Raw genomic sequence first — 14,832 nt, 5'->3', positions numbered from 1 at the left:
GCATATTTTAGAGTTTGACTTTGTTAGGTTTAGGGCTATCAGGGTATCAGGCATTTTCAGTCAGCCTTAAGTAGTGAAAATGGTTGAACATTGTAAGTTGAATCACATTTTTTATAGGATAGTGCTTAGATTTTTAGGGGCACAGACTTCATTGTGAATCTGATGAAACCTATGAATCCACTTCCCAGAAAAACACATATACAAAATTTTTAGTAATAATTTCAGGAAGTTTGTGACTTCCCAGACTCCTATTGTGGTATCTAACGGCTTTGAGAGAACACCTTTCAAGGGATACCACTGCACTAATAAAACCTTGATTATCTGGCACATAAGTGGAGCCCTTAAGAAAACCGTAATTTTCTCAGTGCCAGTATAAGTGCATGTAGAAATGTTTATTTAGATAAGTGATATTGTGCTATATGTATTATTCTACAACTTAGGGTTCCATGTTAGTATATGTAGATGTACTTCATTTTTTTAAACTTAATTTCTATATTTTGCAATTTTTCAAAAAATCAATATCAAAAACAATGTATAGGAAGGTTGCCTTCTGAAACCTTAAGGTAGGCAAAAAATACTTCAGATCATCTTTTTTATTCATTCATTTATTTTTTTATTTGGTTGCACTGGGTCTCAGTTATGGCTCTCAGGCTCCTTAGTTGCGGCTCCAGGGCTCCTTAGTTGTGTCATGTGAACTCCTAGTTGCAGCATGCATGTGGGATCTAGTTCCCTGACCAGGAATTGAACCCAGGTCCCCTGCGTTGGGAGTGCTGAGTCTTATCCACTGCACCACCAGGGAAGTCCCCTAGATCACCTTAATCACATCTAAAGAGCCTAAGGTACATGTCTTATCATTAATGGTATAGAAATCTTTACATTGAATTTCCACACTAGCAAAAAAGTTAAAAATTAGCTCAGACCAACTTGGCAGAGTCTGGACTTAAGGGAATTTTTGACGAGAACTCATCACCGAAAGTACATGTACTCTGTGCAGAAATTTCTTAACTCAATAAAGAAAATAAGGAAATGATGAGAAGAAAAAAGAATTCTCCATGGTGAAATCACTTAGTCACTGCTAACAATGCATTTTATGTCTCTCTTTCTGTACATAAGTTTTGTTATATAGTTTGCTTATTTTTACATGGTTTTAATCATACTATATATATAAATTTGCATCCTATATCATTCCTTTCTCCATTAATATTTAATATTTTAATATTAAAATAGTTAATATTTTAACTGCTTATTGCTTTAGGATAGATTTCCAGAAGAGGAATTACTAGATCAAAAGTTATGATTATTTAAAAAAAGTTTTGAAACTATTGCCACACTGGTTTTCAAAAGTGTTATACTAATTAATACTTTAAGCAGTTGGGTCTGATATTGCTTACTTTACCATACCCACCATACCCATACTTGGATTGTGCATTATAATTTAAAAAATATTTGTGATTGCAAAAACAACAAGTAAAAAGGTTTTCACTGTTTTAATTTGCATTTCTTCCATTTGGGTAATATTGCACATTTTTGCATATACATATTACTAATCGTGTTTGATTGTTTATTAAAACATGATCTTGCAGCTTAAGAGGCCTCCATTTAGAGCTGATCATACCCTTTTGAATAAAAGTTTTAATAGAGCACATTCTGTATGTTCACAGTGTGCTATTTCTTTACTATAAAGACAATCATTAGTTTTAAATTAAGGAACAGTCATCCAGATTGCCATGTTGAAGCTATCACAGGATCTGAAAAAAAGACTTTACAAATCCTTAATTAATAGAAAACAGTTTTCACAGCAGGAAAATGTGTTTTATTATGAAGAAATATCTACCTGAGGTGTGTCTAACTGTGTGTGTGTGTGTGTGTATTGGGTTTCATCGATATTTTTGAGTGCCAATAAACAGCAAGGTAATAGAAATTTGATATTTCTATCAGGAACAGTTAACTTTTATTAAAATAATCTTATCTTAAATATTTTCTTCTTTTCAAGGTATCATAGACGTCGTAGGAAACTGAATCCTCCAAAAGACAGATGATATTGAGGTTTTCAGGAATCAAAGAGAAATGTTATCCTGCATCTCATTTGCCATTTGAGAAAATACAATTGGGTATATTCACTAATATGTTTTATAGTAAAATAATAAAATCTTTTCATATGTTAGAATGTGTATTTCTTTGTATATGTTAAATAATTCTGGATTTGACATTCTTATTTACAGAAGGCTATTTTATCGTATTTTCATTTTGAGTTATTAAAGTCTACTGTTTATTTTTATGTGCCTAGTATGATTACATACTTGTATATTATCAGCCAAATATTGTTAGTAGTATAAATATGATTTAAAAATGTGCATGGTTCTCCTGGAGATTTTTAAATTGCCTTTGAAGAAACTCAAGGGCCTAGCAGAAAATATATGCTATAATGTTTCCTTTTTTGTGACTCTAGGAAATAATTACTTACATTGTAATCAGTTTCTACTACCTGCTAGGTCCTTCATTTACATTATTATTAAATTCTCACAATAATCGTTTGAAGAAAGAGCATCATCCCCATTTTACAGATAAGGCTAAGTGACTTGAACCCTACCTACCTAGCAAGTGGGAGAGCCAGGTCCAAACTGTCAGGCTCCAGAGCTTTTTTGCAGTGCATCACTATGACAAGAGGTGTTTTCTTTCACCCAAGAATGTATTTTCCCAGAAGGAATATTGTATTATTCATTTTGAGATGTTTTATTTCTGGCTGTCTTAAAAATTATGCTAGCTTCAGAACACATGCAACTCTGTGATTAAAATGTTAATATTACTAAACTAGTCTTACAAGAATGTTAATAGTCTATACTGTTGATTATCACTACCAGCTTATATATGATCCTTAATAGCATTGCTGCCCCTGTGATTTCTATTTAGAAGGTGAGGATGTCTTTTAAGAAGGTGAAAAGGTGCTTTATTCAAACTTGTGCAATATTTGTGATATTTTAAGATTTGGTGTGAAAAATGGTTCACATTTAAAGTCTGTTGCGTAATCTAGTTCTTTTAATAAAGGAAGGTGAAGTTTCAAGTGTTGAGTAAAATGTAAAGAATAGTGAAAAGGAAAGAGTAAAGAAAATAATTAGCAGTGGCCACCCTCTGTTACAGAAAAGAAGTGTTTTTAAGTGGTTTATGCTCTTTTCATTAATATATGATTCATTTGGGGGGAAGATCAAAGGAAAAACACATCAATAGAATTTGATAATCAGAAATATTAACTGGCTATGTTTGGTGACACTTCTTCGAAAATAGTTTCTTTCTGGTTGATTTATATCCAAATTTTTAACACAGATTGAGATATGCCATGTTATAAAAGTAGGAAGAATTAAAAACTAAACTAATTAAATACATTTTCTTCTAAGTACAAGGATCTACTAAGTAGAGATTGTTCAGTTGTACGAGGGTGAGTCAAAAATTATCCACACTCTGGCTGTAGAATTTGTTGTAATTAACTTTTAGAAAAGACAAATACATCATTTTTCAACATAATCTCCTTGCTTTTCAATACACTGTCTATCTGTCAACAAGCTTTCATATTCCCTCATTAAAAAACGTTTTAGGCTGAGCTGTGAGCCACGAATGCACCGTTGTCTTCACTTCTTCATCAGAAGTGAATCTTCGTCTTTGTAGGGTTGCTTTCACTTGTGCAACCTTCCTTGAACTTCTCTATCCATTCATACACACTTTTTCAGGACAAAACGCTGTCTGCATACTGTGCACAAAGTCTTCGATAAATACTGGCATCAGGTACACCCTCAGACCACAAAAAATGAATCACTGCACGCTGCTCTTTTGTGCACATCATAAGTGGAGCATCCATTTTTGCTCACACCGCAGTTACAAATGAACTGATGTAACATGTTCACACGTCCACAACAGTGACTGGGGAGATAGTAGCGTTGAACGGAAAGTGCTGATAAGATAGTGCGGCCAACAGAAGTTTTAATATAGCCAGAGTGCGGATAATTTTTGACTCACCCTCGTGAGATGCCCAAACCACACATTCACATGTGAGTGCTTTGGAGAATTAACTAGTTTTTTGTTGTACTGGAAATATAGTACATTGTAGCTAACACTGTAGTTCCTGGAATTTTGGTTTTCATGAGTTGCTAAGTCCATGTTTCATCACTGCTATTACCTCCCCTCTGCTTCTGCACTTCAGAGGAGTAACACGTTATACACCATCACTAACACTTTATGAAAGGTCATTTTATTTTATTTTTTCAGAAGTGTAAAAAGTACATAAGGTCTGATGATTCTTTAAATGAAATAAATTTAGCTTCATGAAAATCTTACTACCCAGTCCTTATTCTCATATTTCCTCCTATTGGTGAGGTGGATTAACACACTTCAAGTTGATAAAAGTATTGTCAGCGAAACCACCAGAGGGCACTCTCACATAGGGTTCAATTTGAACATTTCTCAACCAAAGGATAGTGACTTAATGTGCTTAATTTAGCAGACAATATGTGCATGTTCTTTAGGTAAGAATGACTAGTAGAATAAATGACAGTGAAATTAAGTGAGGCCGTTATTCATTCTGTTTATCTAGTCATTAAGCATTTACTGAACCCCCTACTGTGCCTATTATGAAGAGGCATTATACTTTGTGCCAGGCCAATAACAAAAAATGGGCCCTTAAGGAGCATAGTATCTACTTAACTAGTATCTACTGAGCTACTTAATTTTTCTAATGACGTTGCCTTTTAACCATGAATAGAATGCATCATTTTTTTAAATTAGAGACTAAATAAATAGAAAATAAAATTACCCACAATTGTCCCATCTAAAGATAACACTAACATTTTTGCTACCTTCCCTGTTATTTTACTGCATAAATAAATTTAAAAAATAATTGTATTTATTATGCATGTTGTTTTATAACTTGCTTTTTCACTTAATATCATGAATTTTTTTGCCATATCAGTAAATACTCTCATTTAATGGGTTCATATTATTTTATAATCTGGATTGTTGTAATTTTATTAACTCCATACTATTAGACATAATCATTGTTTCTGTTTGTTCCCTATTATGAAGAATGTGGTTATTAACATCCTGGTGAATACTTTTTCTTATTTTTTGAAAGACTTTTATTTTTTATTAAAAAAATTTTTTTATTCTAATATAGTTGATTTACAATTTGTTAATTTCAGATGTACAGCAAAATGAATCAGTTATACAATTATATATATATCTGTGTGTGTGTATATATATATATATCCATTCTTTTTCAGATTATTTTCCCATAAATGTTATCACAGAATACTGAGTAGAGTTCCCCTTGCTATACAGTAGGTCCTTGTTAGTTATCTATTTTATATGTAGTAGCGTGTATATGTTAATCCCAATCTCCTGGTTTATCATTTCCCTCCATGTTTCCCCTTTGGTAACCGTAAGTTTGATCTGGAGGTCTGTGAGTTTCTGTTTAGTAAATAAGTTCATCTGTATCATTTTTTAAATTAGATTCTACATATACATATAATATATTCATCTTTGATTTACTTGACTTAGCATGGTAATCTCTAGGTCCATTCATGTTGCTGCAAATGGCATTATTTCATTCTTTTTTATGGCTGAGTAAAATTCTGTTGTATATATATACACCACATCTTTATCCATTCCTCTGTTGATGGACATTTAGGTTGCACCCATGTCTTGGCTATTGTAGATAATGCTGCAGTGAACATTGGGGTGCATGTATCTTTTCGAATTATGGTTTTTTTCGGATATATGCCCAGGAGTGGGATTGCTGGATCATATGGTAGTTCTGTTTTTAGTTTTTTAAGGAACCTCCATACTGTTCTCCATAGTGGTTGTACCAATTTGCATTCCCATCAACAGTGGATGACAGTTACCTTTTCTCCACACCCTCTTCAGCACTTACTGTTTGTAGATTTTTTGATGATGGCCATTCTGACCAGTGTGCGGTAATACCTTATCATAGTTTTGATGTGCATTTCTCTAATAATTAGTGATGTTGAGCATATTTTCATGTGCTTTTTGGCCATCTGTCTTTGGAGAAATGTCTAGAACTTCTGCCCATTTTTTGATTGGGTTGTTTATTTTATGATATTGAGTGGCATGAGCTGTTTGTATATTTTAGAGATTAATACCTGTTGGTCGCATCATTTGCCAATATTTTCTCCCATTCTGTGGGTTGTCTTTTCATTTTATTTATGGTTCCTTCGCTGTGCAAAAGCTTTTAAGTTTCATTAGGCCCCATTTATTTTTGTTTTTATTTTCATTACTCTAAGATATGGATCAAAAACGATACTGCTGCAATTTATGTCAGCAAGTGTTCTGCCCATGTTTTCCTCTAAGAGTTTTATAGTATCTGGCCTTATATTTAGGTCTTTAATCCATTTTGAGTCTATTTTGGGGTATGGTAGGTTTTGTTTTGGGGGTTTTTTGATTTTTGGTTTTTTTTTTTTGGCTGTGTTGGGTCTTCATTGCTGCACACAGGTTTTCTCTAGTTGCAGTGAGTGAGGGCTCCTTATTGTAGTGGCCTCTCTTGTTGTGGAGTGTGGGCTCTAGGCACATGGGCTTCAGTAGTTGCGGCACATGGGCTCAACAGTTGTGTGTCATGGGCTCTAGAGCCCAGGCTCAATAGTTGTGGCTCACGGGCTTAGTTGCTCCGTGGCGTGTGGTATCTTCCTGGGGCAGGGATCAAACCCGTGTCCCCTGCATTGGCAGGCAGATTCTTAACCACTGTGCCACCTAGGAATCCCTTTTTTTAAAAAAATTAATTAATTAATTTATGCATGGGCTTTCTTTAGTTGCAGAGAGCAGGGGCTACTCTTCCTTGCGGTGCACAGGCTTCTCAGTGCAGTGGTTTCTCTTGTTGCGGAGCACAGGCTCTAGGTGTGCAGGCTTCAGTAGTTGTGGCACATGGGCTCTAGAGTGCAGGCTCAGTAGTTATGGCAGACGGGCTTAGTTGCTTCGCAGCATATGGGATCTTCCCAGACCAGGGATCAAACCCTTGTCCCTTGCATTGGCAGGTGGATTCTTAACCACTCTGCCACCAGGGAAGTCCTGTGTATGGTGTTAGTGTTCTAATTTCATTGTTTTACATGTAGCATCCATAAAAGACTATTTTTTACAGCACTTTAGGTTCACAGCAAAATTGAGTGGAAGGTACAGTTATTTCCCATGTCGCCACATATGCTTAGCCTCATATGGTAATTCTATTTTTAGTTTTCTGAGGAACCTCCATACTGTTGTCCATAGTGGCTGCACCGACTTACATTTTCACCAACAGTGTAGGAGAGTTCCCTTTCTCCACACCCTCTCCAGCATTTGTTATTTCTAGACTTTTTGCTGATGGCCATTCTGACTGGTGTAAGATGATACCTTGTAGTTGTGATTTGCATTTCTCTAATAATTAGCGATGTTGAGCATCTTTTCATGTGCCTGTTGGCCATCTGTATATCTTCTTTGGAGAAATGTCTGTTTAGGTCTTCTGCCCATTTTTCGATTGAGTTGTTTGTTTTTTTGTTGTCATTTATATCCCTTTATTTTTAACCTATATGTGTCTTTATGTTTAAAGTAGGTTTCTTGCAGACAACATATAGTTGGGTCTTGTTTTCTGATCCACTCTGACAATCTCTGTCTTTTAATTGGTGCTTTTAGACCATTAACATTCAAAGTGATTGTTGATATAGTTGGAATACTATCTGCCATATTCGTCACTGTTTTCTATTTGTTGCCCTTGTTCTTTGTTCTTATTTTTGTCTTCTACTCTTTTTTGCCTTTTGTGGTTTTAAGTAATAATTTTATATGATTCTGTTTTCTCTCCTTTCATAAGCATATTTCTTATGCTTCTTATTTTTTAAAGAAGATTTTTAAAATCTTTTTATAGTGATTACCCTAGAACCTGCAATACACATTTGCAACTAAGTCAAGTCCACCCTATACTGCTGGATTATTTTGTTATTTTAAGGTTCTTGCACTACCCCATAACTCTATACTACTTCATGGGTAGTACAAGAACCTTATAATAACAAAATAATCCTGATTCTTCCCTTCTATCCCGTATATCATTGCCATAATTCATTTCTCATACACAAGCATATATATGTATAATCAAATACATCATTGTTATTATTTTTATTTATTTGGTTGCACTGGGTCTTAGTTGTAGCCGGTGGGCTCCTTAGTTGTGACATGCGAACTTTAGTTGTGACATGCATGTGGGATCTAGTTCCCTGACCAGGATTGAACCTGGGCCCGCTGCATTCGGAGTGTGGAGTCTTAACCACTGCACCACCAGGGGAGTCTGCATCATTGTTATTATTTTTTCTACAAACTGTTATATGTTAGATCAATGAAGAATAAGTTTTTTTTTTAATAATGGTTTTCTATTTAATTAAAGCAGATATTTGCAAGTAGGTTTATTTTCCCCTCACTTTTGAATATGTTTGAATTGTTGTTGTACTTTTTCTTTTCCCCACGCTGCACAGTGTGTGGGAACTTTGTTCCTTGACCAGGGATCGAACCCATGCCCTCTGTGGTGAAAGCAGAGTCTTAACCATTGGGACTGCTAGACAAGTCCCGAAAAAAGTTTTTATTTCATCTTCACTTATTCCTTCTTCACTACTCTTCCTTTCTTTTTGTAGGTCTGCATTTCTGACCTATATCATTTTCCTTCTCTCTAAATAACTTCTTTTAGCATTTTTCACAAGGCAGATCTACTGGCAACAAATTCCCTCAATTTTTGTTTGAGAAGGTGTTTATCCTTTATGGTTTTTCTTTCTTTTTTTTTTTAGAACTTTTATTGAGATACAGTTAACAGAGAGTAAACAGCATATATTTAGAGTGTACAATTTGGTATCCCAATCTCCCAATTCATCCCCCCCCCCAGCCCTCCCCGCTTTCCCCACTTGGTGTCCATGTGTTTGTTCTCTACACCTGTGTCTCTGTTTCTGCCTTGCATTTCCTCTTTCATAGTTGTTAGCATTTGCCTATATATTGAGGTGCTCCTATATTGGGTGCATATATATTTATAACTGGTATCTCCTCTTCTTGGATGGATCCCTTGATATTTATATAATGTCCTTTCTTGTCTCTTGTAACATTTTTTATTTTAAAGTCTATTTTATCTGATGTGTCTATTGCTACTCCAGCTTTCTTTTGATTTTCATTTGCATGGAATATCTTTTTCCATCCCCTCACTTTCAGGCTGTATGTATCCCTAGGTCTGAAGTGGGTCTCTTGGAGACAGCATATATATGGGTCTTGTTTTTGTGTCCATTCAGCCAGTCTGTGTCTTTTGTTGGGGCATTTACTCCATTTACATTCAAGGTAATTATCAATATGTATGTTCCTATGACCATTTTCTTAATTGTTTTGTTTTTGCTTTTGTAGGTCCTTTTCTTCGCTTATGTTTCCTGCTTAGAGAAGTTCCTTTAGCATTTGTTGTAGGGCTGGTTTGGTGGAGCTGAATTCTCTTAGCTGTAGCTTGTCTGTAAAGCTTTTGATTTCTCCATTGAATCTGAATGAGATCCTTGCTGGGTAGAGTATTCTTGGTTGTAGGTTTTTCCCTTTCATCACTTGAAATATATGGTGCCACTCCCTTCTGGCTTGCAGAGTTTCTGCTGAGAAATCAGCTGTTACCCTTATGTGAGTTCCCTTGTATGTTATTTGTCATTTTTCCCTTGTTGCTTTTAATAACTTTCCTCTGTCTTTCATTTTTGTCAATTTGACTACTGTATGTCTTGGCATGTTTCTCCTTGGGTTTATCCTGCCTGGGACTCTGTGCTTCCTGGACTTGAGTAGCTATTTCCTTTCCCATGTTAGGGAAGTTTTCAACTATAATCTCTTCCAATATTTTCTCAGGTCCTTTCTCTCTCTCTTCTCCTTCTGGGACCCCTATAATGTGAATGTTGGTGCATTTAACATTGTCCCAGAGGTCTCTTAGGCTGTCTTCAGTTCTTTTCATTCTTTTTTCCTTATTCTTTTCCTCATCAGGGATTTTCACCGTTCTGTCTTCCAGGTCACTTATTCGCCCTTCTGCCTCAGTTAATCTGCTATTGGTTCCTTCTAGTGTATTTTTCATTTCAGTTATTGTGTTGCATATCTCTGTTTGTTTGTTCTTTAATTCTTCTAGGTTTTTGGTAAACTTTTCGATCTTTGCATCCAGTCTTTTTTCAAAGTCCTGGATCATCTTCACCATCATTATTCTGAATTCTTTTTCTGAAAGGGTGCGTATCTCCTCTTCATTTAGTTGTTTTTCTGGGTTTTTATCCTGTCCCTTCATCTGGTACAACGTCCTCTGCTTTTTCATTTTCTCTTTCTGTGGCTGTGGTTTCAGTTCCACAAGATGAAATACTGCTGATACTTCTTGATACTGCTGTCTGCCCTCTTGTGGAGGAAGCTGTCTAGGAGGCTTGTGGGTGCTTCCTGATGGGATGGACTGATGGTGGGTAGGGCTGGGTGGGCAGAGCTTGGTAACACTTTAATCTGATTTGGTGGGCAGAGCTCAATAAAACTTTAATCTACTTGTCTGCTAATGAGTGGGGCTGTGTTCACACCTTGTTGGTTGTTTCGCCTGAGGCTACTTAATCCTGGAGCTTACAGGCTCTTTGGTGGGGCTAATGGTGGACTCTGGGAGGGTTCACACCAGTGAGCACTTCCCAGAACCCCTGCTGCCAGTGCCCCTGTCTCCTCGGTGAGCCACAGCTGGCCCCCACCTCTGCAGGCAACCCTCCAACACCAGCAGGTGGGTCTGGTTCAGTCTCCTATGGGGTCACTGCTCCTTCCGCCTGGGTCCTGGTGAGCACACTTTTTTGTGTGCCCTCTGAGAGTAGAGTCTCTGTTTCCTCCAGTCCTGTAGAGGTCCTGCAATCAAATCCTGCTAGCTTTCAAAGTCTGATTCTCTGGGGATTCCTCCTCCTGTTGCTGGACTCCCAGGTTGAGAAGCCTGACATGGGGCTCAGAACCCTCACTTTAGTGGGTGGACTTCTGCAGTATAGCTGTTCTCCAGCTTGTGAGTCACCCACCCAGCATTTATGGGATTTGATTTTAACGCGATTGTGACCCTCCTGCTGTCTCATTGCAGCTTCTCCTTTGTCTCTGGATGTGGGTGTCTTTTTTGGTGAGTTCCAGTGTCTTTCTGTCAATGATTGTTCAGCATTTAGTTGTAATTCTGGTGCTCTTGCAAGAGGGAGTGAGCGCACGTCCTCCTACTCCACCATCTTAATCGTATCTCCTCCTATCCTTTACTTTTGAAGGATAATATTGCAGGGTACAGAATTCTAGGTTGGTGAGTTTTTTAATTGCAACACTTTAAATATTTCACTTCATTCTCTTCTTTGCATGGTGTTTGAAGAGAGGTCAGATGTAATTCTTTTCTCCATTATACTTGATCACAATTTTTAATTAGGCATTTTTGTGTGTATATGATTATTTGATAGATGTCCATCTTCCCTACTAGACTGTAAATTCCATGACTTTCAAAGACCCTCCATGGCTATATGTACCACTATGTCTCTAGCACCTAATATGGCCTGGTACATTTATTGTAGCACAAGCACCTTAATATGATTTTGTAAAAGAAATTAGTGCAGAAGATTTTAACCTAAGGATTCTGTAAATGGGATTTGGGGTTGGGAACACCTGTGAAACTCCTGAAATTGTGTAGAATTTTGAGAATTTTGTATGTCTTTTTCCTGGAGATAAGCTCTGTAGTTTTTCAGCAGTTCATTAAAGACTGTGTCACATTATACCCTAGTTCTTATTTGCCTGCAGCTAAGTACATAATAACATTAGTACTGGAATGATATTGATATGCAAGAAAGAAAGTGTGGTTTCCACATTTTCTCAGAAGCAACCTTAATTAGATTCAAGCATTTTTAAGAAAAGAAGAAAATAAGACATCATGTGCCTTCATTTTGGATGGGATAATTCCATCAAGGAATATTTTTCCAGTTTCAGATGTGTTTTCAGAAATGAGCTTGGATATCAGTGCATAAACACAAGAAGTTAGCAAACCATTTCTTTGGCTGAAGGCATAAATAAGTGTCTCTGCTGCTTATAGGCAAAGGGAATGATTTCTTATATTTTTTTCCACCACGGAAGTTCAAAATTACTTGCTAATATTTTTTACCAAAATAATTTGCAAATATTCCAAAGAAATGTTTTCCCCTATTTCAGCTCAGCTATTAGCCCCTTACTATTTTCTAATGTGCTGTTTAACCTTCTGAAAGTTGAACAGTTAAATGCACTTTGAAGAAATGCTCAGAGAGTATGTAATGTGTTTTCTAATTCTGCAGAAAGGCATCCACTTAGATTTAGTAACATCACCTCACATTTATATAGCATCTTCCTGCAGGAAGCCTAAAATGATTCACAGTCATGATTGCCTGAATTTTTGTTATGCTGCTTATAAATGAGTGCCTGTTTTTAGATGGAGAAACTGAGGCGGAATCTCACAGTTACATCTGGAAATCTCAAGTAGAACTCTTCGTTTCAGCAGGATTGTATCTTCTTTCTAAAGTTTTCTCCAGGAACTAATCATTTCAGCAAATTTTATTAAGCACCTACAGAGTTCAAGCCACTGTGGATTCAAAGATGAGATCTCATTCTTGGTTGATAAAATATCTTGCCCAGACCTTGTCTTCTTTCCCCTCTAGTCAGAATTCACCTGTTCCTCCTCCATAACCGAAAGCACATTTAATTACTACTATACCACCACTTTAGCTTGTCTTGAATTAGAGCAAAGTTTGTCATCAGTAGCACGGTCAGTGTGATCATTTGAATTGCTCTCATTGTCCTTTTCCATCACTGCCATCCAGGTATAATTACCATCATAGGAGATAGAAGAGTAGACCTGAAAGAAACCTTAAAGATGATTTTTGGGCACAGACTTTGATTTTACAGATATGGGAACAGACTCAGCAAGACTAATTGACTTGCCCAAGATCACATATCATGGCAGAACCAACCAATGTCTTCTTTAAACATTAAGGATATTTTAATATGTGTATATATGTATACACATATTGATGAAATTTGCTTCCGATAGCAAATGTGCCCAGTGGTATACTAGTACAGGTTTAACAACTGGGTCTGATTGGGAGTGCTTGCCAGTTTCCATGGTGTAGATAATGCTCACCATGGCTGATTTAATCTACCAATGGTTTAACAACTGGCTCACAAAATTTCTGAAAATTTAATAATTGGGTCTCACAAATTGGTGTGAACCAGCTCTAGCATTCCATTGGCTGTGCCCCTGAGATCATACATTTACTATTAAAGCATTAGATTATTTCTTCACTCATTCTAGTTATCTATTCAGAGATACTTTACCTTATTTTCTGATTAATATTTCCAGGGAGAAATAAATTATTCCTTTCATGTCAGCTTCAACCTTCAGTTTCTTTTAAGGATTTAATGACTTGTTGATAAATGTCTAAAATTACTTGGTCTGTGTTTTAAGAGAACTTTGGCTGAGTTCTTGAGTATCAGTTATGTATTGCTAAGTTACAAATTACCCCAAAACTCATTGGCTTAAAACAACAACACTTTATTTAGTTCACAGTTCTTTTGGGTATTCTGGTGTAGGCTGGGCTCATATATCTGAGGTCATTAGTTGGGTTAATGAGTCTGGCTAGTCTTGGATGGCATCATCCTTATGTCACAGTGATTGAATGGCTGTCAGCTGGGGCAATACAAGGACCTTTGTGTTTCTCATCCAGCAAACCAACCCTGGCTTGTTCACATGGCTTCAGGGTCTCAAGGGTACAAGACCAAAAGCTGTAAAGTCCCTTAAGGCCAAGCCTTTGATCTGGCTCAACAACACTTCCACAAGGCCATCCCAGGTGCAGGGAGTAGGGAAAGAGACTACCTTTTGAAAAGAGAGGTAGCAAATATGATGGCCATTCCATCACAATAGGAATCACTAATCTCAGCTGATTTACTTTTGGGTTTAGATTGTCATGTGTCTGTAGGACAGAGCTAAATGCACATGCTATGGTTGGCTCTCAGTAAGAAACTGAAGTTTTCTTTCCCGATGTCCAAAAGAAATTCATAACTTTTACTTATAAACCAGCTCTACCTGAATGATCACTCATTGATATGCTCAATAACTGATAACTTCCTTATCAATTAAACCATGTATTTTAATAGTGTCTCTTTTCCACACACACTGGTTAGCTAAGGGTGGGGTGGGGGTGGGGGAGAGCTAAACAATAAGGTGGAATGGTCTGCTTAACAATTGGAGGCCAAAATAAGACGTTAAGCAATCAATTGATAAATTGAGTACCATCATTCAAGTTCAGGAAAAGAAGCAGTCATTGGGGATTAGATTAGTTGGGGAAGATTGCTTCTTAGAGAATCATTATTTAAAATCCACTTTATTGAGGTATTATTTGCATACCATAACATGCACATATTTAAACATATGGTTTAATGATCTTTGATAAATGTATACACTCGTAACTGCCACCACATTCAAGATATTGAACATTTAAAGAAATTGAAGTAGAGTTGATTTGATTTGCAATATTAGTTTCAAGTGTACAACATAGTGATTCAAATTTTTATATAGTCCATTTAAAGTTATTTTAAAACATTGGCTATATTCCCTGTCCTATACAATATATCCTTATAGCATATTATTTTATAAATAGTAGTTCTACCTCTTAATCTCCTTCCCCTGTCTTGCCACTCCCTTCTTCCCTCTCCCCACTAGTTTGTTCTCTGCATCTGTGAGTCTGTTTATGTTTTGTTATACTCATTCATTTCTTTTACTTTTTAGATTCCACATCTAAGTGATAAGATACAAAAGTATTTGTCTTTCTT

General features: G+C 36.4%; 1 protein-coding gene across 1 annotated transcript in view; it reads left to right on the top strand.

The window, feature by feature from the left end:
- The window catches only part of MRPL42 (mitochondrial ribosomal protein L42), a 35,741-nt gene extending 21,567 nt beyond the window's left edge, over positions 1-14,174 (top strand). Inside the window, exon 6 of the mRNA XM_057742464.1 lies at positions 1,994-14,174. Coding sequence (XP_057598447.1) covers positions 1,994-2,039 — 46 coding nt within the window. The 3' untranslated portion in view covers positions 2,040-14,174. The remainder of the gene's footprint in view (positions 1-1,993) is intronic.
- Positions 14,175-14,832: the final 658 nt, after the last annotated feature.

This window comes from Hippopotamus amphibius, chromosome 7, assembly GCF_030028045.1.
Source record: "Hippopotamus amphibius kiboko isolate mHipAmp2 chromosome 7, mHipAmp2.hap2, whole genome shotgun sequence".
NCBI classification, from domain to species: Eukaryota; Metazoa; Chordata; class Mammalia; order Artiodactyla; family Hippopotamidae; genus Hippopotamus; species Hippopotamus amphibius.
This window is presented reverse-complemented; position numbering and strand designations above follow the sequence as displayed.